Source organism: Engraulis encrasicolus, chromosome 23, assembly GCF_034702125.1.
Source record: "Engraulis encrasicolus isolate BLACKSEA-1 chromosome 23, IST_EnEncr_1.0, whole genome shotgun sequence".
NCBI lineage: Eukaryota > Metazoa > Chordata > Actinopteri > Clupeiformes > Engraulidae > Engraulis > Engraulis encrasicolus.
This window is the reverse complement of record NC_085879.1, coordinates 50,772,163-50,784,300: the sequence shown is the minus strand read 5'-3', so window position 1 is coordinate 50,784,300 and position 12,138 is coordinate 50,772,163. Positions and strand designations below refer to the sequence as shown.

General features: G+C 42.2%; 1 protein-coding gene across 1 annotated transcript in view; it reads right to left on the bottom strand.

Annotated features, from left to right (window-relative positions):
* Window positions 1-12,138, bottom strand: part of LOC134440066 (NACHT, LRR and PYD domains-containing protein 12-like) — a 101,637-nt gene that overhangs the window by 70,418 nt on the left and 19,081 nt on the right. The window contains exons 6-7 of the mRNA XM_063189994.1: window positions 8,128-8,292; window positions 7,366-7,536 (exon numbers count right to left, since the gene is read on the bottom strand). Coding sequence (XP_063046064.1) covers window positions 7,366-7,536; window positions 8,128-8,292 — 336 coding nt within the window. The remainder of the gene's footprint in view (window positions 1-7,365; window positions 7,537-8,127; window positions 8,293-12,138) is intronic.

The window sequence follows — 12,138 nt, the reverse complement described above, 5'->3', positions numbered from 1 at the left end:
TAACTACAAGTTCAATTTCGTAACACAAATTGCGTCCTGTTGGGTGACATGTATGTCAATGTTTGTGAATGGGCAGCTGCAAGGCCAACTACAAGGGTCTTAAAGACTGGCTCCTAACCAGTCAGTACCTCAGTTATTGGAGAGTGCTGTGGAAGTTTAAGGTGACTCTTAACCTCTTAATATGTCTTCATATTGCAATCTTTCTGTCACGCAATGCTTAGGTTAATTTTATGGTGTCCTGTGGTGTGACTGCTCTTATAGGAGGATTTTTTTTATTTTTATTAATGAAAACACATATTAAGATTAAACACGATATCATTATCAAGTTAGCATGAGCTCAGATGTCAGTCATGTATACAAAAGGATTAAAATGGCCATAATGCAGTGAATTCCTTGTGGTGTGACTCCATTTTCCTGCGGTGTGACATGCCTATGCTATGTGTTGATGCAGGACACATTTTCCCAAAAATGGCAAAAATAAGGTGAAATTCCACAGACCACTAAGTGCTTTATTTTTTTCTTTTTTTTTCAATTTTTATCCATCATTTTTTTCAGGAATTTGAAAAACTTTTTTTTTTTTGCGTTACGCCCTTAAACGTCAACCACCCACAAACATAGGCTCTCATCCAGCTGTACCAACATAGGCTCTCATCCAGCTGTACCAACATAGGCTCTCATCCACCTATAGCTCATACATCTGAATATTAGTGATATTGGCATACATACTACAGCCAATATACAGGGACAATATAACTGTCATTTTAGTGTGGGAAGGTTCATGGCTCAATGGACCAGCCTGTTGGCCAATCTTCATTAATTGCACATTGCAGCAGTAGTGAAGTGTGAAAGTTCAATTAGCAGGGTTAGAGAAAAACGATGAACCACGTCCAACAGGATTAACTGTGGACACAAGAGGAAGCTGTCTGAAAGGGATGTTTGGGTGACCGGCCGTGTGTATTGACCCTGTGGATGGACCGTTCTGGTTGAAACTGGAGAGTTGAGGTGCTCAGGCCCTAGGCCCCCCACGTTTGTGCTCCCTTCCTGAGCCCTTCTTCCTAGAAAAAAACTGTCGTCTAGCCACCACTAGAAGAACTATTCAGTTTATTGTGGGTGTACTGGACTGCTTATCCGTCTCTGGGGGGCGACAGAGAACGTGGGGACATCAGGATGAAATATTGGAAAGCGATCTATGCGTGCCTGCTTCTTTACAAGTCAGCAGCATTCTGAACGCTACGAATCACCAGCGCGAGAGAATGATAACACAGCCGGTTTCCAACATGCATAAAACCTTTCTGATAAGTACTCGCGCGGGGTATTACAGCGAGGTGAAACAATGGCATTTAGGACTGAGTATAATGTAAATGTTCACACGTCACAAATAAAGGCAATTTACAAAGCAGTATTTGGATCATTGTAGCCTACCTAGCGCACATCTAATTTCTGGACAAACTCCCAACAGAGCAGCCAGCTGCCAGCACTTTGATATCACACATCGGACGTGTTGAAATGGTCAAAGGGCTTAGCGACGCACAATAAAACGACAGCGACAGCCCAAAACGTAATGCTATTAAAGTGAGGATATTACGAACAATCATCTTTGGTTCTAATATCAATCTGTGCTAATATTCTGTGTAACAGTTATTACGGGACAAGACAGGCTTTCACACCGACAGGCTACCTAGCTAGCAGGCTGGCAAGCACAAAACATAGCCTCAAGAACAAACGAAACACGTTGTAGTTGGTCCTCATTGACCATGGCTTTCAGTCCACCTCTCGTGTAGGACTACAGACACAATCACATTTCCATGTAGGGGTTTAAATAGTACTGTACACTATGCTGAGATTACTTTGTGAACATCCGTTTCAGTGAGGTGTCATTCTGCTGTGGGTTACGTGGTGAGCTAGAGCTAAATGCTGCCGTCTTGAAACCGCGTATCCACCCCGCCCCCCACGTGCGTGCCGCTGCCGCCTTGAAACCGTTCGCAGCCTTGTTGATTGGTTGTATTCCGTGTGCCAAACCAATCAGATGCTATGACGGGCGGGGCAATGCTCTCATGAAAGAACTCAAAGTAGGGAGAGCAGAATAGAGGACAGAATGTCCAAGGTTGACTAGCCAGAGTTGCTCCATGATTCGCTAAATCAAGCATCTCACTATAAAGTATTGAGCTAATTATAATACAACAGTGATTTTGACAACCATTGGAATCTAAGGCACTACTGATGATTATTAACATGGTTGCCAGCTTTCAAAAAGAATGGCATTACAATATATTCTCACAGAAAGACGAATCAGACAAATCACAAATAAGACATTTATTAATTTTACCTTCAAATGTAACCTTAAATTTGAAATTTTATTATAGCAACGATGAGATTCTGGAATATCAGACCTTACTGATAACTGCTAGCATGGTTGCCAACATTGGGGAAAGAATTTCATGACTATATAAAGCCCCTCAAACAAGAATAACAATAAAATGCACTGTTTTTGACCTTTTGACCTTCAAATTTGACCTTAAAGGTCAAGCTCCATGATGGCAACAGGGTGATTCTGAAACCTTAGTCCATCCTGATTACTTATAGTATGGTTGCCAACTTTTATCAAGAATTAACAATCAAAAGTCTATGTAAGCATTCTAGCTGCCGTTGACTTGTCTACAAAGATACCCGCTTCTTTTTTTAAAATTCATTTTCAAATCTGACAAATATGACTTTGGCAACCATTGAAGTCTGTAACTTCAGACCCTACTGATGACTTCTAGCATAGTTTCCAACATTAAAAAAAAAGAACAGCACATAAAAAGACCCCCATAAACAGCCGAACTCCACATTTTATTGATTTATTTATTACTTTTATCTTTAAATTTCACCTTAACTTTGAAATATTATTTAAGGAACCACTATATTTTGAAACCTCAGACTTTACTAATAACTGCTAGCATGGTTGCCAACATTTGAAAAACAAATTCCATGAATATGAAGCCCCCAGAAAAGAAAAACCTCAAAATACAAAATGTTTGACCTTTTGACCTTGAAATTTGACCCTAAAGGTCAAGTTCCATGTTGGCAACCAGGTGATTCTGAAACCTTAGTCCATGCTGATAACTTCTGGCATGGTTGCCAACTTTTAACAAAAAATGCCATCAAAAGTTTATTGAAGCAGTCTAGCTGCCCATGGCAGGCTGACTAAAGTTGGCCGATACCAATATCCCAAAAATGCTAAATATCAGCCCGATATATCGGTGTGGCCGATAATCGATCTGGCCCTATTTCAGAGTACTCAGAAAGCTTCCTCTTGCACCCACAGCTAATCCTGTTAGATGTGGTTCATCCGTCTTGATGGTATGCAGACATTACCTTGATAAATCACAAAGACTTGCTGTCTCGGTCAAAGATGCAACAGTTACATGCGCGCCAAGAATTTCTCATTTTTGAGCTCTGATGTGTCAGCCATAATGTTGTGTGCATTGCAAAATTTTGAGCAAAACTGTGCTCTAACCCTGCTAATTAAACCTTCACACTTCACTTTACTGGTGCAATATGCAATAAATGAAGATTGGCCAACAGGCTGGTCCACTTCAGCCATGAAACTTCTCAGATATGTTTTCCAACCCCTGTACGTAGACTCTCATCCACCTATATCATATTGGGTATATTAGTGATGCTGTCATGAATACTACACCAGTTTCATCTTCCTGTGAGGTGATTGGCAGCTGTCATCTTACCTCGTCTGCCCCTCAGGAGAGTATACTGCCCAGGTGTTTCCCAGGTTATCGAAGAAAGTTGATGTGCATAGACCCTAACCCAACTTAAACCCCAACCGGTCATTATTGCATAGACCAAACCCCATCCCTAACCCTAACCTGTCATTATTGCATAGTCCAAACCCCATCCCTAACCTAACCTAAGAACGTAGGAGCCGGGGAGTATAGGGGACCAGCTACCACACAATAGGCTACGTGCTACCAAGACCAGACATCATTAGGGCTGTCCCAACTATTCGACGTAATCGATTACGTCGATTGCGTAAATAAGTCGGCGTGTTCAACATACCGTCGATTACGTGATTTGCGTCAAAAAAAAAGAAAGTGACTTGCTCGAGCCGCGAGGTAGACGTGCTAAACAGAAGCGAAGAAAATGGCAGAGGCTGAAAGCCAGAGGGTGTCAGTGTCAGACGAAGATGAAGGTAGCAGTGGCACCACTAATCAGCCCAATGAAAAAAAGTGATTTGCGCAAGCCGTGAGGTACGTGCTGAAAACAGAAGTGGAGAAAATGACAGAGGCTGCACGTCCGAGGGTGTCAGTGTCAAACGAAGATGAAGGTAACAGTGGCACCACTTATCAGCCCAATAAACGGACAAAGACATCTAAAGTGTGGCGATATTTTAAAGACAAGGCACAAGACCTGGTTGTGTTTCTGTAGGAGACTATATTTATTGAGGAAGTGAAAGTTTTTCAGATCGAGACGCGCGGTATATTTCACGCTGTGTTATGCCCCGTGTACATCAAGCGCTACCAACACGACCCAGGTAGCTGGGGTGGTTGAAGAAGTTTCGCCATGAATTAGTTTTATTCGCTCTGGACGCTGCACTGACATGTTTGATTCAGCTAATCACACAACGGCTCTGTCTTGACAGCCTGGGACATTCCTCGATATGAACGTTCCAATTGGTTTTCGCCGAACCGCGTCATAGCGAATTCGCTTAAGATTAGCTTGAGTTTAATCGTCAAAATTCGCCCAGGTCGCTCAAGAAGCTTCGCTCCTGCCGAATTCGCTCTGGTAGCTTTATTCGCCTTCCCTCCATAGAGAAACAATGACTTCCGCCGTGCAGGTCGCGTAGGTAGCGTCCAATGTACACGGGGCATTATACTGTCGCTATGCTGGCGGCGTGCATAGCAACGACAGGGAGATAAAGCAATGATTCGTAACGTGCCTGTTATAGACGCAATATTCAATGCCTTTAGGGTGACAGTGGTCGGGGTGTTTGTAGAAGAGCTTGTATACAAAGTTAAAAAGTAAATGAAGACAACAGTGTGAGATGTGGAGGAGTGAGAGGAATGCATGCCTGATTCAGAAAGGTCTCTTCCCTTCTCCTCCACGGACGGTGCACGAAGTTCACCTCGCACTATTCAATATTGTTTGTGCCGACTGCAGGTCTAAATAAATAGTAATATTATTCTAATAATATAATAATACTCATAATTATGTCGTGCTGCAATTACTAACTGGGTCTATATTAGCGACAGAAGGGGGATAGGGACCAGCTGGGTTTTGGTGCGTCAACAGAATGACATGGACAGAGTAGCCTCGACGTTCTTTCCTTGCAGGCTACTCATAAAATCTCTGGTAGCCTTTACCCTAACCTATAGTGGCCCATATTTGTTTCCACTTTCCTAATACTGTATAACTTGGGCCTCTTTATACATCAGTAAATGTAGGCTAATAAGCTTACTTGATTTGAACTGAAACAAATAGATATTATATTAGGCCTGTATGTATTATAGTCTGTGACTAATTTATTAAATGTCCCCTTTTTTCGAAATCATTGTCCTAATAGGCCCTAGGTGCACTCTGCTTTATTTGTCTATTATTTTTCAGGTCAAAGTTAAGTGGCATATCACAGTTTTTCCCTTCCAAAAAAATAAATAAATAATCGTATTTCGAAAAAAAATAGTTGATAGACTAATCGGGATAAAAATAATCGTTAGGGACAGCCCTAATGCCAAATACATGCTGTACAACAAGGCCAGATACCATGCCAAATACATGCTGTACTGTACACCAAGGCCAGCTACCATGTCAAATACATGCTGTACAACAAGGCCAGATACCATGTCAAATACATGCTGTACAACAAGGCCAGATACCATGTCAAATACATGCTTACCAAGCATAGCAATCTTACATGCAAACCAGTAAATAATAAACACAATATAATTCAGATATTATCAAGTCACAACTTCGCCAACACATCAATCAACACACTAACTACTTCATAAATAAACAGAACAAAAACACATTAAATCACTAACCTGAGTGTCTCGACTCTGCAGTGTGAATCCTCCAGTAGAGCACAGAACTGCTTCACTCCTGAGTCTCCTGGTATCTTCCCACTCAGGTCCAGCTCTGTCAGGAGTAAGGGGTTTCTACCCAGAACTGAAGTCAGATACACAAGGGCTGCATCTGCTGCATCAGTATTCAACAGTCTGCAAAGGAAGTTAAAATAAGTCCTGTTATGTTACTTGTTACTAGCATTGTCTGTTTTTTAGTGGATTGATAGACCATTATGATGTGTCCCTCAGATACATCAGAACAAGAGTGTGGAGGTAAAGTAAAAGTAAACATGATGACCCACAAGCAGGTTTATATAGGCCACTGATATCATTGATTTGTCTACATCAACAGCCAATCAACTATGCACTACAGCCTTTCAATCAAATTAACTGTATAATTGGAAGCTGCGCTGAGCAAAGAGCTGTGATATTTCTTATTCCTATTAGAATGTATAATGGCCTTGCCTTAGTCTCTGTAGTTTACAGGCAGAATCCTGTACTAAATCAGTGAGGGGCTTCAGTTCAGCATGTCGAGGGTCGTTTCCTCTCAGGTCCAGCTCCTCCAGGTGTGAGGAGTTTGATTTGAGTGCTGAGGCCAGAGCAGTATATCCTTCTCCTGTTACACTACAGCCTGACAACCTGGAGGGAAAGAGTTTATTGCTGTTACATATTATTACAAGAGGTTATTGCTGTTTAATATCACTCTTATTTGATACATTTTCCATGTCTCAGTGCACATATTTAGCATTTGTAATGGTTGTATAAGTGTGAGAGCTCTCTCTCTCTATGTCTCTCTCTCACGCTCTTTCTCTCTCTCTCTCTTTCTCTTACTCACTTGCTTGCACACGGACGCAACACACACGCACACAAGCACACACACAACCAAAACTTGTAGTGTGCAGAACTGTAAAAATGAAGACACAGATATTTCAGGGAAACATACTGTAGGGGTGACACCCTTTACAGAGCTTAAATCCCTCCTGCTCTTACACTTGTCATGCAAAACTTTCAAATGATCCCACCTCCTCTAGCCTGATAAACCAGACTAAATGTGGATGTCTGATTCCATTTCACTACTGGATATGCTTTTCAAGCCATTATGAAGTGTAAGCTGAAATCATTACACTTAGATCCCTGCTCTTTTATTAGCCAAGAACCAAGAGCAGCTACAAATATGTGCTTACTATGCCAAACACTTGTACATACTAACTAGGGAATATTATATAAAATAATAATAAATGATATCTGTTCTAAACTAACCCTATTTTTAATCACATCATGAATAAACACAGAAACACATTAAACCACCAACTTCAGTGTCTTGACTCTGCAGTGTGAATCCTCCAGTAGAGCACAGAGCTGCTTCACTCCTGAGTCTCCTGGTATCTTCCCACTCAGGTCCAGCTCTCTCAGGAGTAAGGGGTTTCCACCCAGAACTGAAGTCAGATACTCACAGGCTCTCTCTGCTTCATCAGACAACAGCCTACACAAGGAGGAGAGAGAACAACACATTATTTACGAGGGAGCCACATTTAAATTGAAATCAAGTATTACAAGTACCATAATTTGTTTTTGTTTGTCAAATAAAGTTATGCTCATGGTTAACAGTTATAACCCCCGCCCCCCCCACCACCACCCAAGGTTTTTTTTTTTCAGGATTTACAGTTGTATTGTTATTGTTGTAATGTTATGTTATTGCCAAACATTCCAAATAATACAAATGTGACCAAATAAAATGTGAGTGTAATGTAAAATGTCAGTGCAATGTAAAATGTCAGTGTAATGTAAAATGTGTGTGTAATGGCTACCTATCCTCAATTGTAGAGCTGAGGCTCACCGGCTATGTTATGTTTCGATGTGTACTCTCTCTCTCTCTCTCTCTCTCTCTCTCTCTCTCTCTCTCTCTCTCTCTCTCTCTCTCTCTCTCTCGCTGTGTGGTGTGTGTGTGTGTGTGTGTGTGTGTGTGTGTGTGTGTGTGTGTGTGTGTGTGTGTGTGTGTGTGTGTGTGTGTGTGTGTGTGTGTGTGTGTGTGTGAGTGAGTCTGACTGACTTTTCAACCCAACTTCCCTCTCACCTGAGTTTGCACTTCTGATTGGTCAGTGCTGAAGTGAGGAGCTCCACTCCAGAGTCTCCAGGGTCGTTTCCTCTCAGGTCCAGCTCCTCCAGGTGTGAAGGGTTTGATTTGAGAGCTGCGGCCAGAGCAGCATATCCTTCTCCTGTTACACCACAGCCTGACAAGCTGGAGGGAGAAGAAGAAAAGCAAATCCAAAACTGAAGTCATGAATCCCAAATGGGGGGCAATACGAAGCTGGTTCAGGAGTAAACCAGATTAAGTTAAGAGGTCTTCAAATCATCTAATAGAAGAGCCTGGAGTCCTCAGAAATTGCTGTTAAATGTTATTTTCACTTGATACATTTTCCATGTGTCAATGCACATATTTAGCATTTGTTGTGTGTGCTAAACTGTCTGTGTCTGATCAGGAAAAAAGTTACTTGTTCCATTGGCAGACTCTTTAAGCAAGTGTGAAATCTACACTTCCAAACAAAAGTACAACTTATTAAAAATACTCTGTGCGGGACATGGTCAAAAAAGGTACTGCAGCTATGCTGCTCATTGGAACTGGACTGCTTATTGCCAAATGTTCATGAAAGTTTACTAAGTAATGAACTAATAATTTTAGTATGGCCTAAGTACAGTCATTTTTGCTGCTAAACATGTCTAATTCTGGGAATAAATTGGCGGACCATGGAGAAGATCCCTTTTCATGTATGAAAAGTGCAATTTTCCCAGTCATAATGAATACTTAGAATTTGATGGTGGTGGTAAGTATTCATGAAAAGAGCAACATTAGTGAATGGGTAGCATGCATTCTGGAAATAAACTACTAAAATTCTTACACAGTGCACCTTTAAGGGATTTTTCCCTTAATTTAACACATTGAATACCAAGTCACAGGGAAACCCATTTTTACTTCCCACGCGTTGGCTCCCAAAACGGAAAAACACGTTTTTGATGTTTTTAGTGGATTCTGAGTCTGCACATTCTGTGTTATTTTCGTAATTATGTGACGAACAGAACTGACATAGATCATGAAAACACCTTCAGTCAAAACTCCTACAAAGTCACGATTTGGATATTTTATCTCTGCAACTTACCACAGCGCAGTATTTGAGTGTTATTACAGCAAATGAAATCATGCACACTGCCTGCTCACGTCACATCAAGTCGCCTTAGTAATCAAAACCTTGTTGTAAACACAGGCCTACAGAAGGATTAGGAGGTTTGCTGTCATCTAATTCGCCTTTGGCTAAGCCCCGCCCTCTTTAGTTACAGTTGCTAGGTCGGACATATAAACTTCCAATGCTGAGATATCAATGTGATTTATGCAGTGACTGCAAATCACAGCAGTTATTCACTCCTAATAAATAAAAAAACATCCGTTCATAGTATTGTGAATGCAAGTATTTATTTCTTGAACGGTCATGCGATGCATCACAGTTGTTATGGGCTCTTCTATGGGTATCGATAGGCATCGTAACCAGCACCATGGTAAGCTGAGCTCGCATATCTTTTGAGCTCTTTGTTTCATTAAATAGGTCAGAAATCCAAAATCCTACTCTGAAACAGGTTTGTGGTTTGCTTACAACCTTACTGAAAAGTGACACGAATGAGATGGTGGCATGATCGGAGCACACAAAGTAGGCTATGTTTTTGATCCGTGTGCTTTCTACACGTAGTCGAGTGTGAGGCTGCCGAGACCCTTCAAGGCAGATATCCAGCTGCTAGTAATATTAGTCCGGTTTTAGGTAAAGAGGAAAGCGATTAACACCTGCTGTTACATCGGGGAAACTTGCACCTTTGTCACAAATACCCCAGGCACAATTTCCAATCATATTTTAATAATAATACGACCGTGTCTCGCTAACTACTTGAAAACATGCGATTTCAGCATTCAGTTCAATGGAGCGCTGTCAAAACTGTCCGAGGTCTGTCCGAGGTCATCCTTTTGCTGTGCTGTGATTGGTCAAAAAGCACTTTAGGGCGGGCCTTAGCCAAAGGTGAATTAGGTGTGAAAATGGAAGTTTGAAGTGGGAAAAAAATAGCACAACACAGCAGCAGAAACTAATGTTAGTGAGTGTACTTTGGCGCGTCTACTTGTTTTTGAATGACACATGCCCATCAGGATACACTACTAGCCTAACTAGCACTTACAGCACTTAACTAGCACAAACAGAAGTGATCCAGGTGTTTTTTTCATTTGGGTTTTTTCTTTGGGCCGTGAAAATATATTTAGATCCTCAATTTAAACTCGGAGAATCAATGAGTGCATCTGTGACAGTTGAATATTTTCGGGATGTAAGAGGATAGAAGAATGCCTATATACACATATAGGAAGCTGGGATTCTCAGCTTTTGAACAAGCCCTGACATGCGTCTGTAAGTCTAAAACAAAATATTTGGTGGCTGTTCAGAAAATGTAAAAAATGTATGAAACTGGCTGGGAGTCTGGGGCTAAAATTTCAAACAACGCCTGGGAGTCAATGGATGAAGATGAAATAAATGTTCATTAGTCAAAAGTAGAAAACATACGGTTGGTTGCTTGAAGTAAGATTCAATTTGTGTTGAAATTTAAAAGAGGGACACAAGCGTAAAATACACTTTGCGAAGATTTCTAGGGCTGTGTTCAAAAAATCGATCCACGATCCAATATCGATTCACGCTCAAAAACACGATATCGATCCAAAAATGTGTGGATCTATCTTCTCCAGGCGACTGGCACTATTTTTTACGCATAGGAATACTAGGCTATAAAGCGAGTGCCGGCAAAACGAACTCGAAACTTAAGATGACAAAATGGCTGAATCAGCAGCATCACTAAAAACACCACCTGGATTGAAGGCAGATGTTTGGAAACATTTTGGATTCAAAAGCTACGAGGACAAAGATGAGTTGGACAAAACAAACGTGGTGTTGGCGAGATGTACCATATAGTGGCAATACCACCAATCTCCGAAAACACATAGCCAGGCACCACGGCGACCTGGCTAAACCTACCTCATCGAGCCAACCCGCACTTGAAAAGGCATTTGGTGTGAAATTCCCATCGAATTCTACGCGTGCCTTATTGATCACCGAGGGAATTGGTATATTTATTACGAAAGACCTCCAACCCTACAGCGTGGTGGAAAATGCGGGATTTAGACCACTCATGAAGAGGCTAGAACCACACTATGTCGTGTCCAGTCACAGACATCTCAGCGAAACGGTCATCCCACAAATGTATGGGAAAACCAAAGATGCCGTTGTGCATTCACTCAAACTTGCCGAGAGGGTGGCGTTAACCTGTGATTCCTGGACCTCGAGAAATACGGTGTCCTACTTAACAATCACTTGTCATCACACCGACGAGGAGTGGAGACTGGCCTCGAGCGTACTTCAGACCAGGGCAGTTGAGACGAGCCACTGCAGCCAATCTAGCAGACCTGCTCGCTGAAGCCATCGAGGAGTGGGGAATCTCCGACAAAAACCCCGCTATCGTCACCGATAATGCAGCGAACATAGTTAGAGCGGTGCAACTGATGGGTCGTTTTCACATGGGCTGCTTCGCCCACCTCCTCAACCTGGCAGCCCAAGCAGGACTTAAAACCCCTGCTATCGCACGCCTACTGGGGAGGGTAAGGTGGATTGTTGCGTTCTTCCATCTAAGTACCACTGCGAGCCACAACTTGAAGGAAAAGCAACAGCTACTTCAACTGCCGCAACACAAACTCGTGATGGATGTCAGCACCCGATGGAATAGCTCACTGGAAATGTTGGGCCGCTTCCTCCAGCAATCTCAGCAGCGCTGATGTCCCCCGACATCCACAGGAGGGAGAGTGACCTCTGCACATTGACTGAGACGGACATCACCACTGCCGAGGACGTGGTTAGATGCCTTGGACCCATGAAGACCGCCACCCTCGCCATATCTGAGGAGGAGTCCCCATCCATGTCAATGGTTGCCCCACTACAATTTCAACTACTTAATCAGATGGCATGCACTGCTGAAGACACGGCCATCATTAAGGAGCTCAAAACTGCTGTCC